General features: G+C 40.7%; 1 protein-coding gene across 1 annotated transcript in view; it reads left to right on the top strand.

Annotated features, from left to right (window-relative positions):
• NKAIN3 (sodium/potassium transporting ATPase interacting 3) overlaps positions 1-13,122 on the top strand; it is a 256,013-nt gene that overhangs the window by 208,212 nt on the left and 34,679 nt on the right. Inside the window, 1 exon segment of the mRNA XM_057531912.1 lies at positions 12,465-12,525. Within this exon segment, the coding sequence (XP_057387895.1) occupies positions 12,465-12,525 (61 nt within the window).

Here is a 13,122-nt window from a genome sequence, read left to right as displayed (position 1 = left end):
TATGAGAATCCCAGTGACCCCACTGGTAGCACATGGCTCTGTTTGAGATATTTGGATTGCAACAGCTTTGGTGTGGCTTGTACAACTCAGAGCTCATCCCCGTCTTCCATAAACCATGCAACTTACTTTTATCAAAGGTAAAGAACCAAGAGTGCTGCTTGGGTGGTTCTTTAAGTTTTCCTTCTTGGACCTGGGCAACTGTCTCATTTCTTGAAAGATGAATTTCACAAATTATAGAGAAAGAAAACTCCATCCTTCCACCATCCTACAATGGAATAGATTCTTAAACACATTATTTAAGGACTCTTAGTAACAAAAATGATAGAACCCCTAGAGGTCAACACAGACTCTCTAAGAGTAGATCATAGTGAATTAACCTTGTTGCATTTTCGGTAATGATTGCTAGACTGTGCTTGGATCTAAATACATGGTGCACCTGAATTTCAACAAAACATTTAGCAATCAATTAAACTCCAATAATAATGAATTTGCCTGGACCCTGACAGGCACTAGAATTTGAAAGGAAATATCACAACCTTATAGTTCTGGGATCATTCCAAAGCCATCTTAGGAAAAAACTCTTAGTTTGGGCAATAAGAAAATGGATAACATTAGTGAAAACCGCCTCCTTTCTAATGATTTCAACATATTATAAGGAATAATGATGACTGTAATGATGCTCATTGTAATTGGAAAAGTACCTAGTAAAACTAAAAGTAAAGTCTAAAAACTCCAGATTATTAGACACAAGCATCTTGGAACTATTTTATGCTTTTGACTCAAATCTTGTACTTCTCAGGCTTTTTAAATGCTTTGGGAAGTTTAAATCATCATTTTAAAAGAACAGAGCATGTGGTGAGCAGTGGGGTGCGTGAACACCTGGGTAGTACTTAATCCCATGTAAGATTACTATGAAAAAAATCTTGGGACTTCCCTGGTGGCGCAGTGGTTAAGAATCCGCCTGCCAATGCAGGGGACACAGGTTCGATCCCTCGTCCGGGAAGATCCCATGTGCCGCAGAGCAACAAAGCCCGTGCGCCACAACTACTGAGCCTGCGCTCTGAAGCCTGCACGCCCTAGAACCCGTGCTCTGCAACAAGAGAAGCCACCGCAATGAGAAGCCCGCGCACCACAACAAAGAGTAGTCCCCGCTCACCGCAACTAGAGAAAGCCCGCGCGCAGCAACGAAGACCCAACACAGCCAAAAATAAATAAATAAATTAATTAATTAATTTTAAAAAAAGAAAAATCTTGAGATTATAGTATAAAGGAGTTTGTAACTGCTTTGCCAAGTAAATGCAGCTTTGGATTGTAGAAGAACTGTATATACAGCAGCAGTAAGGAGAGAGGTCAACATCATGGGCTACAGAGCCAGAGTGTAACATCCTACCTAAGTGGTTTGGGGACAAATTGATTAACCTCTGTGCCTCAGTTTTCTCCTTCATAGGATGAAGATGATGATAGAACTTAGGTCTTAAAGATATAAGGGCTTAATGAATCAGTGGACCTATAGTGTCCTGCTAAGCCCTGTGCTAAGCACTAGACATCCATTAGCTCAGTAACCCTCACAATAATCAATGAAGTATTTAATATGATCATTTTCCCCATTTTATATGTGAGGAAACTGAGGCTCAGAGAGGTCAAATACCTTGCCAAATTTTGCTCAGATAGTAGTGGCAAAGCCAGTATTTGAACTGAGATCTCTCCAACCACAAAGCTGGACTCTCAACCAGCATAACCATTAACCTTAAGATAAGCACTGAATTCCAGGGACAAGGCTGAAACCCATCCTGAGAACCGGATACACTGGAGCAGCACAGGAAGCAAGAGTTCCCTCTTGTTGATTCCCCAAGCATTAAACAGAACTCCCTGAATTCCTCCAAAGAAGATCATTGGTCCCGGGGACCCTGACGTTGTTCTAGAAGTCATGAGAAAAGAGATACAGAGGCTCAGAACCAAGGAGGGTGTAGGAACAGCACACAGGCAAAGTGGCAGTACTCATCACAGAGACCATCGGGAGAGGTCAGGTGGTCCATGACATGGGATCCTCCCCCGCCTTGGCCCTGAGTGGAGGATGGGTGATCTGCTGCACAACAGTGAAGTCCGGGCAGATCCTAGGCTGCGCCTCTGCTTCCCTCAAAGGTTCATTAGTTACAAAGGCTGGTGCACTGGTACTGCAGCCAGTTGATCACAAAGAACACCCTGGGGCCTTCTCAGAACTAGACCACAGTCTCATTCGGTCTCCTGTCCAAGAAGGGAATTAGGTGGATTTGACTCCACGTACTAATTCAGCCAAGCGGATCACAGCTCCTGCCACACTGTCACTAGGTGGGACTTTCAAATACATCCCTCAAACAAATTAAGAAGCCTGTGAAAACCCCACTTGATTACGGACAAGGAGACTTCCATTTTGCAAAATGTCTCCCCTTAAATTCCACAGATCGTCCAAGCAGAGGAATGCCTGTTTTTCTCTTGGGTTCTCCTAAGATCTGTAAAGTCTATATATCCACATAGAACTCCATCTGCAACAAGGGGCTGAGAAGTCTACGGAGGTTGCATGACTGTCCCTGGATGGCGGGAGCAGTGTCCACAATCGATAGGGCTCCAGACATTGCCGTTTGTTAATATCCTCTCAACGACTCCCTTACTGACTGAGCCAGCTCCTCAGTGGGAAGCGGGTGGCAGTGGACAGACACGCAGATCTGTATGCCCTGGGGCAGTGCCTGGCTACCTAAGAGGGGGCTCAGAGCACGGCCACTCTGCCATCCACTGCCTTTCAGTGAGTGCTCTGGGGATCTCCGTTCTCAATACGTAAGATTTGGAGATCGATGTCCCACTGTCAGGTTGTGTGGTCCAGTGGCAAGCTGGATTTGAGGGTGTATTGGCAGGAATGTCTCTCCTGAGACACTGAGGGTGCCCACCCTTGACCCTGAGAGGCACAAGAAGAGTCAACATGCTCCAGTAAGCCAAAGAACAGATTCAAAATGAGTCATCAGAACTAGAGGTCTGAGTTGCTAGAGAGTGAAGTCAACAGCTCAAGATGGAAACAGGGACAGAAGATGGAACAGACAAGTTGAGGTGGGTCAGAGTGGGCTTCTGCCCAAGCCCAGCTTTTACTCCAGTTCCCTGGACCTGACTCCATGTAGAGGGTCAGGTATGGAGGGGGCAGATCTCGATGTGACCTAGAATAAGTCCCCATATATGCTCACCCAAGACCCTACCCACCACATTCCAACACCATCACAAAAACAACTCTTTAGCTCCAAGCTACATTTACGTGCATCTCACACATTTACAAATTGACTTTTAGCTTTATGTTTAAGATTGTAAAATGGGTAAAAACTAGAAGACATTTTCCTTAATAGAAACATTTTTCTTCAAATTACCTCGTAACACTCAGGTACTATGACCCTACCAAACTATTTACATGATGCCATTGAAGAATCATCAAGCTTGGCAGTGGACACTTAGAAAGGTCCCAGATATGAGTTACCTAAATAGGCTTATTTGTTTGTTTGTCCTGTTTGAACAATGCGCTTATTCCTCAATGACTTGACACCAGAAATGCACTGAGAACAAGGCTTTCTGCAAGTCAGAGTAACTTGTGTGTCCTCTGTAGATTGCTGAGCTGGCTTGTGCAGAGTGTCTGCATCATAAAAGCATGTCATTAAAAAGCTTATCTTCCTTGGTTGAAGCCAGCAAACCATTTGTTTTGCATTTTGACTGTCTACACAAGTGCTTCTCATACACGTAAGGGCAATAAATCCCCAAAGCCCAAAGTAATGTGGTGCTGTTGCCAGTGTATATTTTTATGGTCATCGTAGAGAAAACAACTTATTTCCATATTCATCGATTCATTTGGAGCCCAGGGTGCCAGTGGGACTCTTAGCAGAGTGAACCAAATGTCTTCAAATAATTTCAGGCTTCACTTGGCATAGGACACTCCCATAAACAGACATAACAAATTCTGGATTCCTGAAGGGTAAGCATGAGCAGCTTGATTAAAAAACAAATAGGTTCAGAATTGCTAGGATTCCAAGGATACTCTCCCTAGAGTCATGCGAATAAATAAGAAGCCAGTCCCTCGGGGGACCTCCTCCCCTGGGGATCCTAAGTTCCCAGACTTTTGTTCTGCTGGGCACACAGGAGAAAACAGGCGGACATGGGTGACAGTTACACGAAGAAGCCCTCCTGGAAGCCATAGAGAAAGAGACGTGTCCACACAGCTCTGTGTGACGAGACTGCCCATCTGCAGCCTGTTCTTCAGTCTCAGAGTTTTTTGTTTTGTTTTGTTTTGTTTTTTTAAGGATTTTTAAATTTTTAATTAATTAATTAATTTATTTATTGGCTGAGTTGGGTCTTTGTTGCTGCACGTGGGCTTTCTCTAGTTGCAGCGGGGGCTACTCTTCATTGTGGCGCACGGGCTTCTCATTGCAGTGGCTTCTCTTGTTGCGGAGCACGGGCTCTAGGTGCGCGGGCTTCAGTAGTTGTGGCACATGGGCTCAGTAGTTGTGGCGCGCGGGCTTAATTGCTCCGCGGCATGTGGGATCTTCCCGGACCAGGGGTCGAACCCATGTCCCCTGCATTGGCAGGCGGATTCTTAACCACTGTGCCACCAGGGAAGCCCAGTCTCAGAGATTTTAAATATCTCCCTAGGAAGGAAGGATATGCCTGCTGTCCCATCCAGTACAGAGGGTGAGCCATTGCACAAAGCTGAGCCCACACCCCTTCTAGAAGAGGGAGTCGGAAGGTTCCCAAATTAGTAACCATGTGTCATGTGCCTGGACATTCTGTCGTCTGTCATCCTGACATGACAAGAGGGCAGGCTGCATTCAGACTTGCAGTGAGGGTTGGAGCACCAGCATTCCTTATGAAAACCACTGATCACTTCAGTAAAGTGGCTGGAAAATTCTTACTCCATCATATTATTTCTCCTGTCCCCAGTGAAGGAAGCAGCATGTATTCAGGGATACCTGTAGCTACTTTTAATGTACTTCAAATGTTCGGTTTCATGTAAAATCAACCAATAGTTAATTCATAAGTGGAAATAGACTAATATCCCTGAAATCCCTTTTCTTTCTACATGTTTGTGATACACCCATCTGTCTAACATGGTACAATCATTGGCTTGTTCTCGTGTTTATTGCATGGTATCAAAGCAAAGCAACAAAAATCTATGGAACTTATCAAGTCAAGATGAAAGCTACTGCTGTGGTGAGCAGAGCTGGCTTTTACATTGGCTGAGTGACCCGGGAACCCTGTGGGAATTTCAGCGCTGCTAACACGCTGGAATTGTGATATTCATCCACCTTATTTCAGCCATACTGGTTTCCCTGCCCCCACTTTGCTTTGCAATACAGCGCTTCTCATCATTTATTCATTCATAAACATTTAATGAGTACATTCTTTGTACCAGGCAATGTGTCCGAAATGCAAAGTTGAGTTGACAAAAAGTTCTCTCCAGAGCCTGGTGGTGGAGACAGACATGCAAACAGATTGTATAATCATGTGAAATGTGCCTTCATCGTGGTACATGAGGCCATGCCAAAGTAAGGGAAGGAGCAGATCCTCTTCCTGAAGGAACCAGGTCAGGACTCTCAGAGGATGTGGCCATTCTATCAGCTCTCTCCGAGGGTTCCTGCCTTCAAGGGTCTACTGGGAAGTGCACACATAGCTATGATACAAAGCAATGCTGGGACCCGCCATTGGAGATATAAGAACAAAGTGTTGAGACAGTTCAGACTAGAGGCGTATCTACTGGAGAGATCAAAGAAAGTGACATAAACATGAGGACTTAAAGGAAGAGCGGGTTTGGGCAAGCAGAGGTATGAGAACAGGTTAGGGGTTGGTGGGCAAGCAAAGAATGGGGAATGCCTGAGGAGTTGGAGCACAGGCTTATGGCAGAGAAGAGTGGAGGATAAGCTTTGAAAGCCAGGTTGAAGCAGGATTATAGAGGGCTTGGAGACAGATAAGAAGTGCATGTGTGCTTGGACAGGCAAGAGATTATTTGTTCTCCATGACCCCAAATTGTGAATTATGATTAAAAAAAGAGTTTATCCCCATCAGAAAGCAAACATGTTGTAGTAATGCCCACTTATAAAAACAAAAACAAAAATCCCCATCGACCTCACATCTTTCTCCAGCTGCTATCCCTTTCTCTACTCTCCTTTTAGGCAAAACTCCTTGAAACAATCGTTGACATCCTATTTCCTCCTGAACCCACTCTGATCAGATTTTTGCCCCACGCTCCATCAAAACCACTGCCATCAGGGTCTCCCATTTCCTCCACTTTACCCAACCCAGGACTCAGAAACACGGTGCTCGTTGACCTTGACCTATCGGAGGCCTTGGATTCGGCCAGTTGCCCTGGCTTTCTTGTATCTCTGTATCCCTTGAGTCAGTCCCTTTCAGTCTCTTGCTGGTGAGTTAACTTCTCTCCAACCCCTAAATGTAATATGTTCCAGGAATTCATCCCTGGACCCCTTCTCTCCCTTCACTCACTTCCTTAGTGATCTAATCCAGTCACATGGCTTTAAATACTATCTATAGATACACTGATGACCTCCAAATTTATCATCACTCTTTGCCTGAACCATTTCTCAGGGTTGTGTTTTCAGCTAGCAACCCTTAGGGATGAGGTAACTCCTCCCCCGTGACAAAGAGTAGGCTTGCTTCCTCTTGCTAGAAAAGTAACTCAAAAAATAAATAAATAAATAACAATCACTATAGAGATTTTTAAAATATTTCTGTGTGATGGGTTTTTAGAGGTAAAATTACTAGGTGAAAGAGTATAATGTTTTTTGCCAACTTTTTCTTCCAAACGTAGTATATGAGAATATCTATCTGACCATCTTTGCTAACACACACCCACAAAAGAATGTTGCAAATTTGGTGATAACATAGTTTTCTTGTACTCTTAATGTGCATTTAATTTATGACTGATGTATGACATCATTCCACAGTTTATTAGTTTTCTTTCTTTCTGTATAGCTTAGATATTTATGTTCTTTGCTCATTTTTCTATTGTTTGTCTTTTTTTTTTTTTTTACTTAGACGAATGCTTTAAGATGGGTGGGATTGGAGGAGGGAGAGGCCTAAGAGGGAGGGGCTATATGTATACATATAGCTGATTCACTTCATTGTACAGCGGAAACTATCACAACATTGTAAAGCAATTATACTCCAATTTTAAAAATGTAACTCAATATTCCTCTCCTGCAACACAACCCACTATACGTGCAGGGGTCCATCATGGCCCAAGGGGCGTGGGGAGTACAGCCAAGAGGTGTGAAGCTTGTGCTGGCTTCTGTGCCATGAGCAGTAAAGTCCTTGGTCTCTTGTCCAGCATCCATGAAAGGGTAACAGGCTAACTTGCTAGCTTATAAAGTAGAGTAAAATCCCAAACCCTGCACATTCTTGACATTAGGTAGCTATGCTTCCTTTTATAAGTAACTTAACACCTTAACCCAAATAAATTACATGCAGAAGCTTTCTGCTCACAAGTGTCCAACTTAATGACTTCCATAGGGACAAAGTTCTACACAGAGCAAAGAGGGTCAGTCTCTGCCTGCCTGCCTCCAATAGGGCCGGCTTTGGCCAAGACTTTTTTTTTTCCTCATCTTTCTCTTTTTTTTTTTTTTTAACATCTTTATTGGAGTATAATTGCTTTACATTGTTGTGTTAGTTGCTGCTGTATGACAAAGTGAATCAGCTATATGTATACATATATCCCCATATCCCCTCCCTCTTTCATCTCCCTCCCACCCTTCCTATCCCACCCCTGTAGGTGGTCACAAAGCACCAAGCTGATCTCCCTGTGCTATGCTGCTGCTTCCCACTAGCTATCTATTTTACATTTGATAGTGTACATATGTCAGTGCTACTCTCTCACTTCGTCCCAGCACACCCTTCCCACTCCCCATGTCCTCAAGTCCATTCTCTACATCTGCGTCTTTATTCCTGTCTTGCCCTTAGGTTCGTCAGAAACAAATATGCTAGCACATATATATGGCCAAGATTTTTATAAAGTCATTTTGGACTTGAGGAAGAATTGACTAACAAAGAGCCGTTTAGAACCTGTGTTAAATAGAAAAACTTCTGTCATTCCTTATGGATTCTCTTAAGCTTTAGGGCTTAAATGTTGGTGTGAATGCTGGGAAATTTGGTAAAGTATTGGGGAGTTATTATTGTTCAAGAATCCTTTTGGCTTCCCTCAGACCCCTCAGTTCTCTCACCCTAAGGCTAGGTCTGAAAAAGCTCTTCTCTCTGAGTTCCCTAAATGAGCTTTTCTCACCCATCCACTTCACCTAAAACTGATTCCTTAAGACACTCAGGCTTGTAGAGATGACTCATTTCTTTGACTCGTTTTTACCAAGACCCACAATTAGCAGGACACACAGACAATGCATTGTTGTCATGCTAGTATCTGCATGTGTGAAACCTGATCCTGTCAATCCTTGTACAAGGCCTGCAGGCCAAACAAATCAATCTCATATACAAATCTTACTTGCAAAAACGAATCAATCCCTTCATCAAAAAAAAAAAAAAAATGGTGTTGGAATCTAGTCTTATGCCATTTACATCCATTTAATATATTGAAAAAGGTGGAATTTATGCAATCAGAATTTACAATATGGAGGAGAAAATCATTTAAATGTTACAACTATAGAGATGGATGTTTTTAATGGAAGAGAAAAGAGGTGTCTTTAAAATGAATGACTCAAAACTTTATTTAAAGCAGAAATAATCAGGATTATTATCCTGATTTTATTTATTTTATGTGTCTTCACTATTGGCAAGAATGCATTTTACTCCATTTCTTGGAGATAAGCAGAAAGCCACAGGGACTATTTCAACTCATGTTCTGGGAAACCAAGAACTATACAACAGTCAGCTTCTACAAATAAGTGATTAACATGATGTCTAGACATGTTCTCATGAGAATAACATTATTAGTTAAACAGTCATTTGGTTAATCATGATAGCAAAAGTAATTTTGGGAATAAATATTTTATTAGTATGCCAATCAATAAAGCAAAAGTAAAAGGATATACTTTAATTAATTCATTTGTTATAATATTGAGATTATGCCTGACAAATTCTGTTTGAAGGCCTGGACAATGACCTAATGTTTCTAATATGGCATGTCTTTATCTTACTGTTTCCGGTTAATGGTATTGAATATTTCAATTACTTAGCCAAAATTCCTTTCTTTACATCTCTCAAGATATTATTAAGATCCATTAGTAAACAATTGGAGATGACAAATTTTCTGTTGCTATGCATTGCTCTGTTCTTTAAAAACTGGGTGTTCTCACATTTCATTAATAAAAAATAATTCACTGAATAGGGAAGGATAGTGTGGCATCACTATAACTAAGAGCCTGATCTTACTTTCTATTTGTCAGAAGACTCATTTGGGGGCTTCCCTGTGGGCGCAGTGGCTGAGAATCCGCCTGCCAATGCAGGGGACACGGGTTCGAGCCCTGGTCCGGGAGGATCCCACATGCCGCAGAGCAACTAGGCCCATGAGCCACAACTACTGAGCCTGAACTCTGTAGCCCACGAGCCACAGCTACTGAGGCCCGTGTGCCTAGAGTCCGTGCTCTGCAACAAGAGAAGCCACCGCAATGAGAAGCCCACGCACCGCAACGAAGGGTGGCCCCGGCTCACCACAACTAGAGAAAAGCCCACGCGCAGCAACGAAGACCCAACGCAGCCATAAATAAATAAATAAATTAATTAATTTTTTTAAAAAAAAGACTCATTTGGAAAAAGAGAAATAAATCTATCGATGAATTATCTTCAGTGCAATCTTTTCAGAAGCACAGTTAACCCAATAATTTTAAAATAATCCATGGTCCTGAAACACAGGGAAGAAATACAAAATAAATAAAACTTAAGTAAAAACATTTTTTTGAAAAATTTATTTGAAAAATTATTCAGTTGAGTTTGCTCCTTTTGCCTTTATAAAAGTACATCTATAATCATCTTCTTATGCAGTCTTTCTAACTTGCTCAGTGTCTCATCCTAACCCCAAACCTCTCCCTAAATTTCAACTGCACTTACTCAAATGATGGAATCAGGACTAAATAACTTGCATTTGTTCTTCAGTGATAGCCATCTGGTCAACCCCTTTTTTGTTTAGCCTAGAAGGAAACTTGTATTAGAATCATTAAAAAGTTTCTTGCAAAAAAATAAGTTTTTATTTTGTATTAAAAAGAGTCCCTAGAGGTTGCTTAGATTTGTTCCTTTAAATGTATAAATATGTAACAAAGCAATTTATGGAACAGTCATTAGCAGTTACTATTTTCCAGGTGTCTTGTAACAGCTGGAAGGCAAACCAGAGAAGGATGGGGTAGACTTCATTTTCAAGTTAAAATCTCTCTATCAGGATGGGATTTTTTTCAACCCCATCAAATTAACTCTACATATTGATGTATGAAAACAGTGTTTTAGCATTGAGTTCACTGAGTTTGCTCTCAAGGACCCTTCTCATCAATCCTCTGGCCTTTCTTCCAGTAAATGCCAATGAACCAACCAGTAAATGCCGATGGACCCAGCATACCAAATGGAATGAGCTAATGTTAGAAGACACCAAAATATGTTCCCTGCCAAAGAGGCTAATAATGTGCTAATATACGGTTTAGACACCATTATCATCTCAAAAGGTATCAATGAAGACAAAATAATAATTTATTCTACTTCAAATCAGCATAAAGGTGTAAATAGATTTTTTTGGAGAGATGTATAGTCTATTAGGAAAGTAGAAAAATAATATTCATTGTAGTATTGAGCTATCGTGCAGGCCTTAGCTTTATACTAGAAAAGTCCTACAGCACTCAATCAAAACAGTTTGCTTATCTTTCACCTACTTAGATGGAAGAATAATGATTTGTGAGATTTAACTTACCTGAGTTTGCTGTAGGGGAAAAATTATTGGACTACGTAAGCTATCAAGCATCTGTGGCCTAACTATTCAATAAGCAACGTCCAAGGTAAACAATGCAGCATCTCAATGTTGGTCTGTAACAAAAGTAACAAAACTAGTTCAGAAATTTTTCTATTGTAACATGATTCATCCATTCTTCTACTACCCTCTCCTTGCAAAGTGAGTAGAAGAGACCCAAAGTATCCGCCATCCTACTCACACTGCATACAAAGAAACTCTTGATTTGTCTGGCTGTCACTTGGTCTAGCTCTTTAGGGTTCAAAAGATATCTGATCTGCCTGTTTCTGTCACTAGGACTCATGTCAGCTGAACTCATTGCACTGCTCTTCAAGCAAAAGGGTCATCTTCAAAGTCAATTCTCCACAGTAGGTCATATTCATCTAATGAGGCACATAAAGGAATCCAAAGTAGAACACATGTATTAAAAGGAATGAACAAGATAATCCATGGGAGCATAAGGAGAAAATATTACTCCTATTTCTTTCTTTCTATCTATCTGTCTGTCTATCTATTTTCTAAAAACCTAAGAAAAACCAGCCTTCAACAATATCTAACGCGTGGCTTGACTCTGGTAGCCTCACCAGGACTACACGTTAGGACTTCATGTGTTACTGAAGTACTAGCAATGTCCCATGAGGGAACAGGAGGCCCCCTGTATGGTGTGGCTGCAGAAGAACTCAAAGTAATATTGTTCTCTTGGGTAGGTCCTGCTCCAGAAGAGCACAGCCAGCTGTCCTCAGAAGGCTTTACCCCTGGACTATGGGCGCACATACACATCCCTGCCCTTGAAGCCAAGCAGGACCCTGTGAGGCCCCCTTGGGTACAAAAGCCTTTTCATGTCCCTGTTTCTTAGTAGGAAAAAGGTTTCAGTCTCTTAAACATTCCCTGAGTTCCAAAGGACAGATTCAAATAGTTACTAATTAGGGAAGGGAGGGGATGCAGAAACAAAGGAGGCGCAGTCAAGAAAGAAGAACAATATATCTGGTATTTGTGGCTGGCAGTGTATAATTAACAAAACAATTTAGTATTCAAATAGAATCTACATTCTCAGAGCATTTTCCACAATTAAGTAAATGATTGGTACTTAATTTACAATGAACATATTTTGATTCCCTTTGTGGTAATTAAACATTAAAATAGTTGTAGTAATAATGAGAGTTGCTACAAATTGCTCTACAAATAGTCAAAACTTAAAAATAGATGTTCTGAATAATCTGTGGTGATTTTACAATATAAGAACTGTAAATCCCAAATCAAACTCTAAGTGAAATATCTGCAATTTTTTTCCCATTTCTGTGTACTGCTTTAGAAAGCTATTAAACCTAAGTAGAAATGAAAAGGTTCTTTAAAATCACTGCTATTATTTTAAAACATTTAAATAGCATTTAAGATTTTTTGCTATTATGAATTCATAGATAATAATACTGTGTATTCTTTATCTATTGGTTACCTAGGCTTTTTAATTATGGACATCTGTCCTAGATTTTTAAGATTTTTTTTTTCTCCTTTGCAGTTGGTTGGTTTTGTGTATGCCTGTTATGTGATCAGTATTTTCATGGAAGAAGAGGACACCTGTAAGTATTATTCTACCTACCTGTGGGTTTATTTTATCTGAGATATAGCTTCCAAAACTTATCATTACAGGACCATGAAATCTTTTATATTTGGAATTTTAAATGATTAAAATCAGCATAGTAAAGTTACAATCAAACATTTACAAACTATACTGCACACAAACAAGATGGCACTAAGTATTGAAACTCTCAAACCAAGTCGTGTGGGAGCATGCTCAGAGACAGGGACACCTACCGATGGCTGTTGTATCATTTTAGTAACTTTTCATCAGGGACCTAAACGTTTCTCTGAGTAGAAAATTGGGGTTGTTTTATCCATCACCAATTGTAAGTATGCTGGCTGCAGAATTTTGAAATCTGACTGATAGCAATAACATCAATACAATAACACAGTCTACCAAGATCTACACGTACATAAACTACTCTGAGAAAACTAAACATGACAACCTTCAATGCAAGATGTAAAAAAAAAAGAGAGAGAGATGCTGAAAAAGAATTAATGGAATGATAAAAAGCTAAGTGGTCACATTTTAGTAGAACACTAAAAAAAAAAAAAAGACATATTACCCAAAGTTATGTGGGTAGAGATTTAGCAAC

The sequence above is a fragment of the Balaenoptera acutorostrata genome, chromosome 17 (assembly GCF_949987535.1).
Source record: "Balaenoptera acutorostrata chromosome 17, mBalAcu1.1, whole genome shotgun sequence".
NCBI lineage: Eukaryota > Metazoa > Chordata > Mammalia > Artiodactyla > Balaenopteridae > Balaenoptera > Balaenoptera acutorostrata.
Note: the sequence above shows the minus strand (reverse complement) of the source record. Positions and strands in the feature narration are given on the sequence as shown.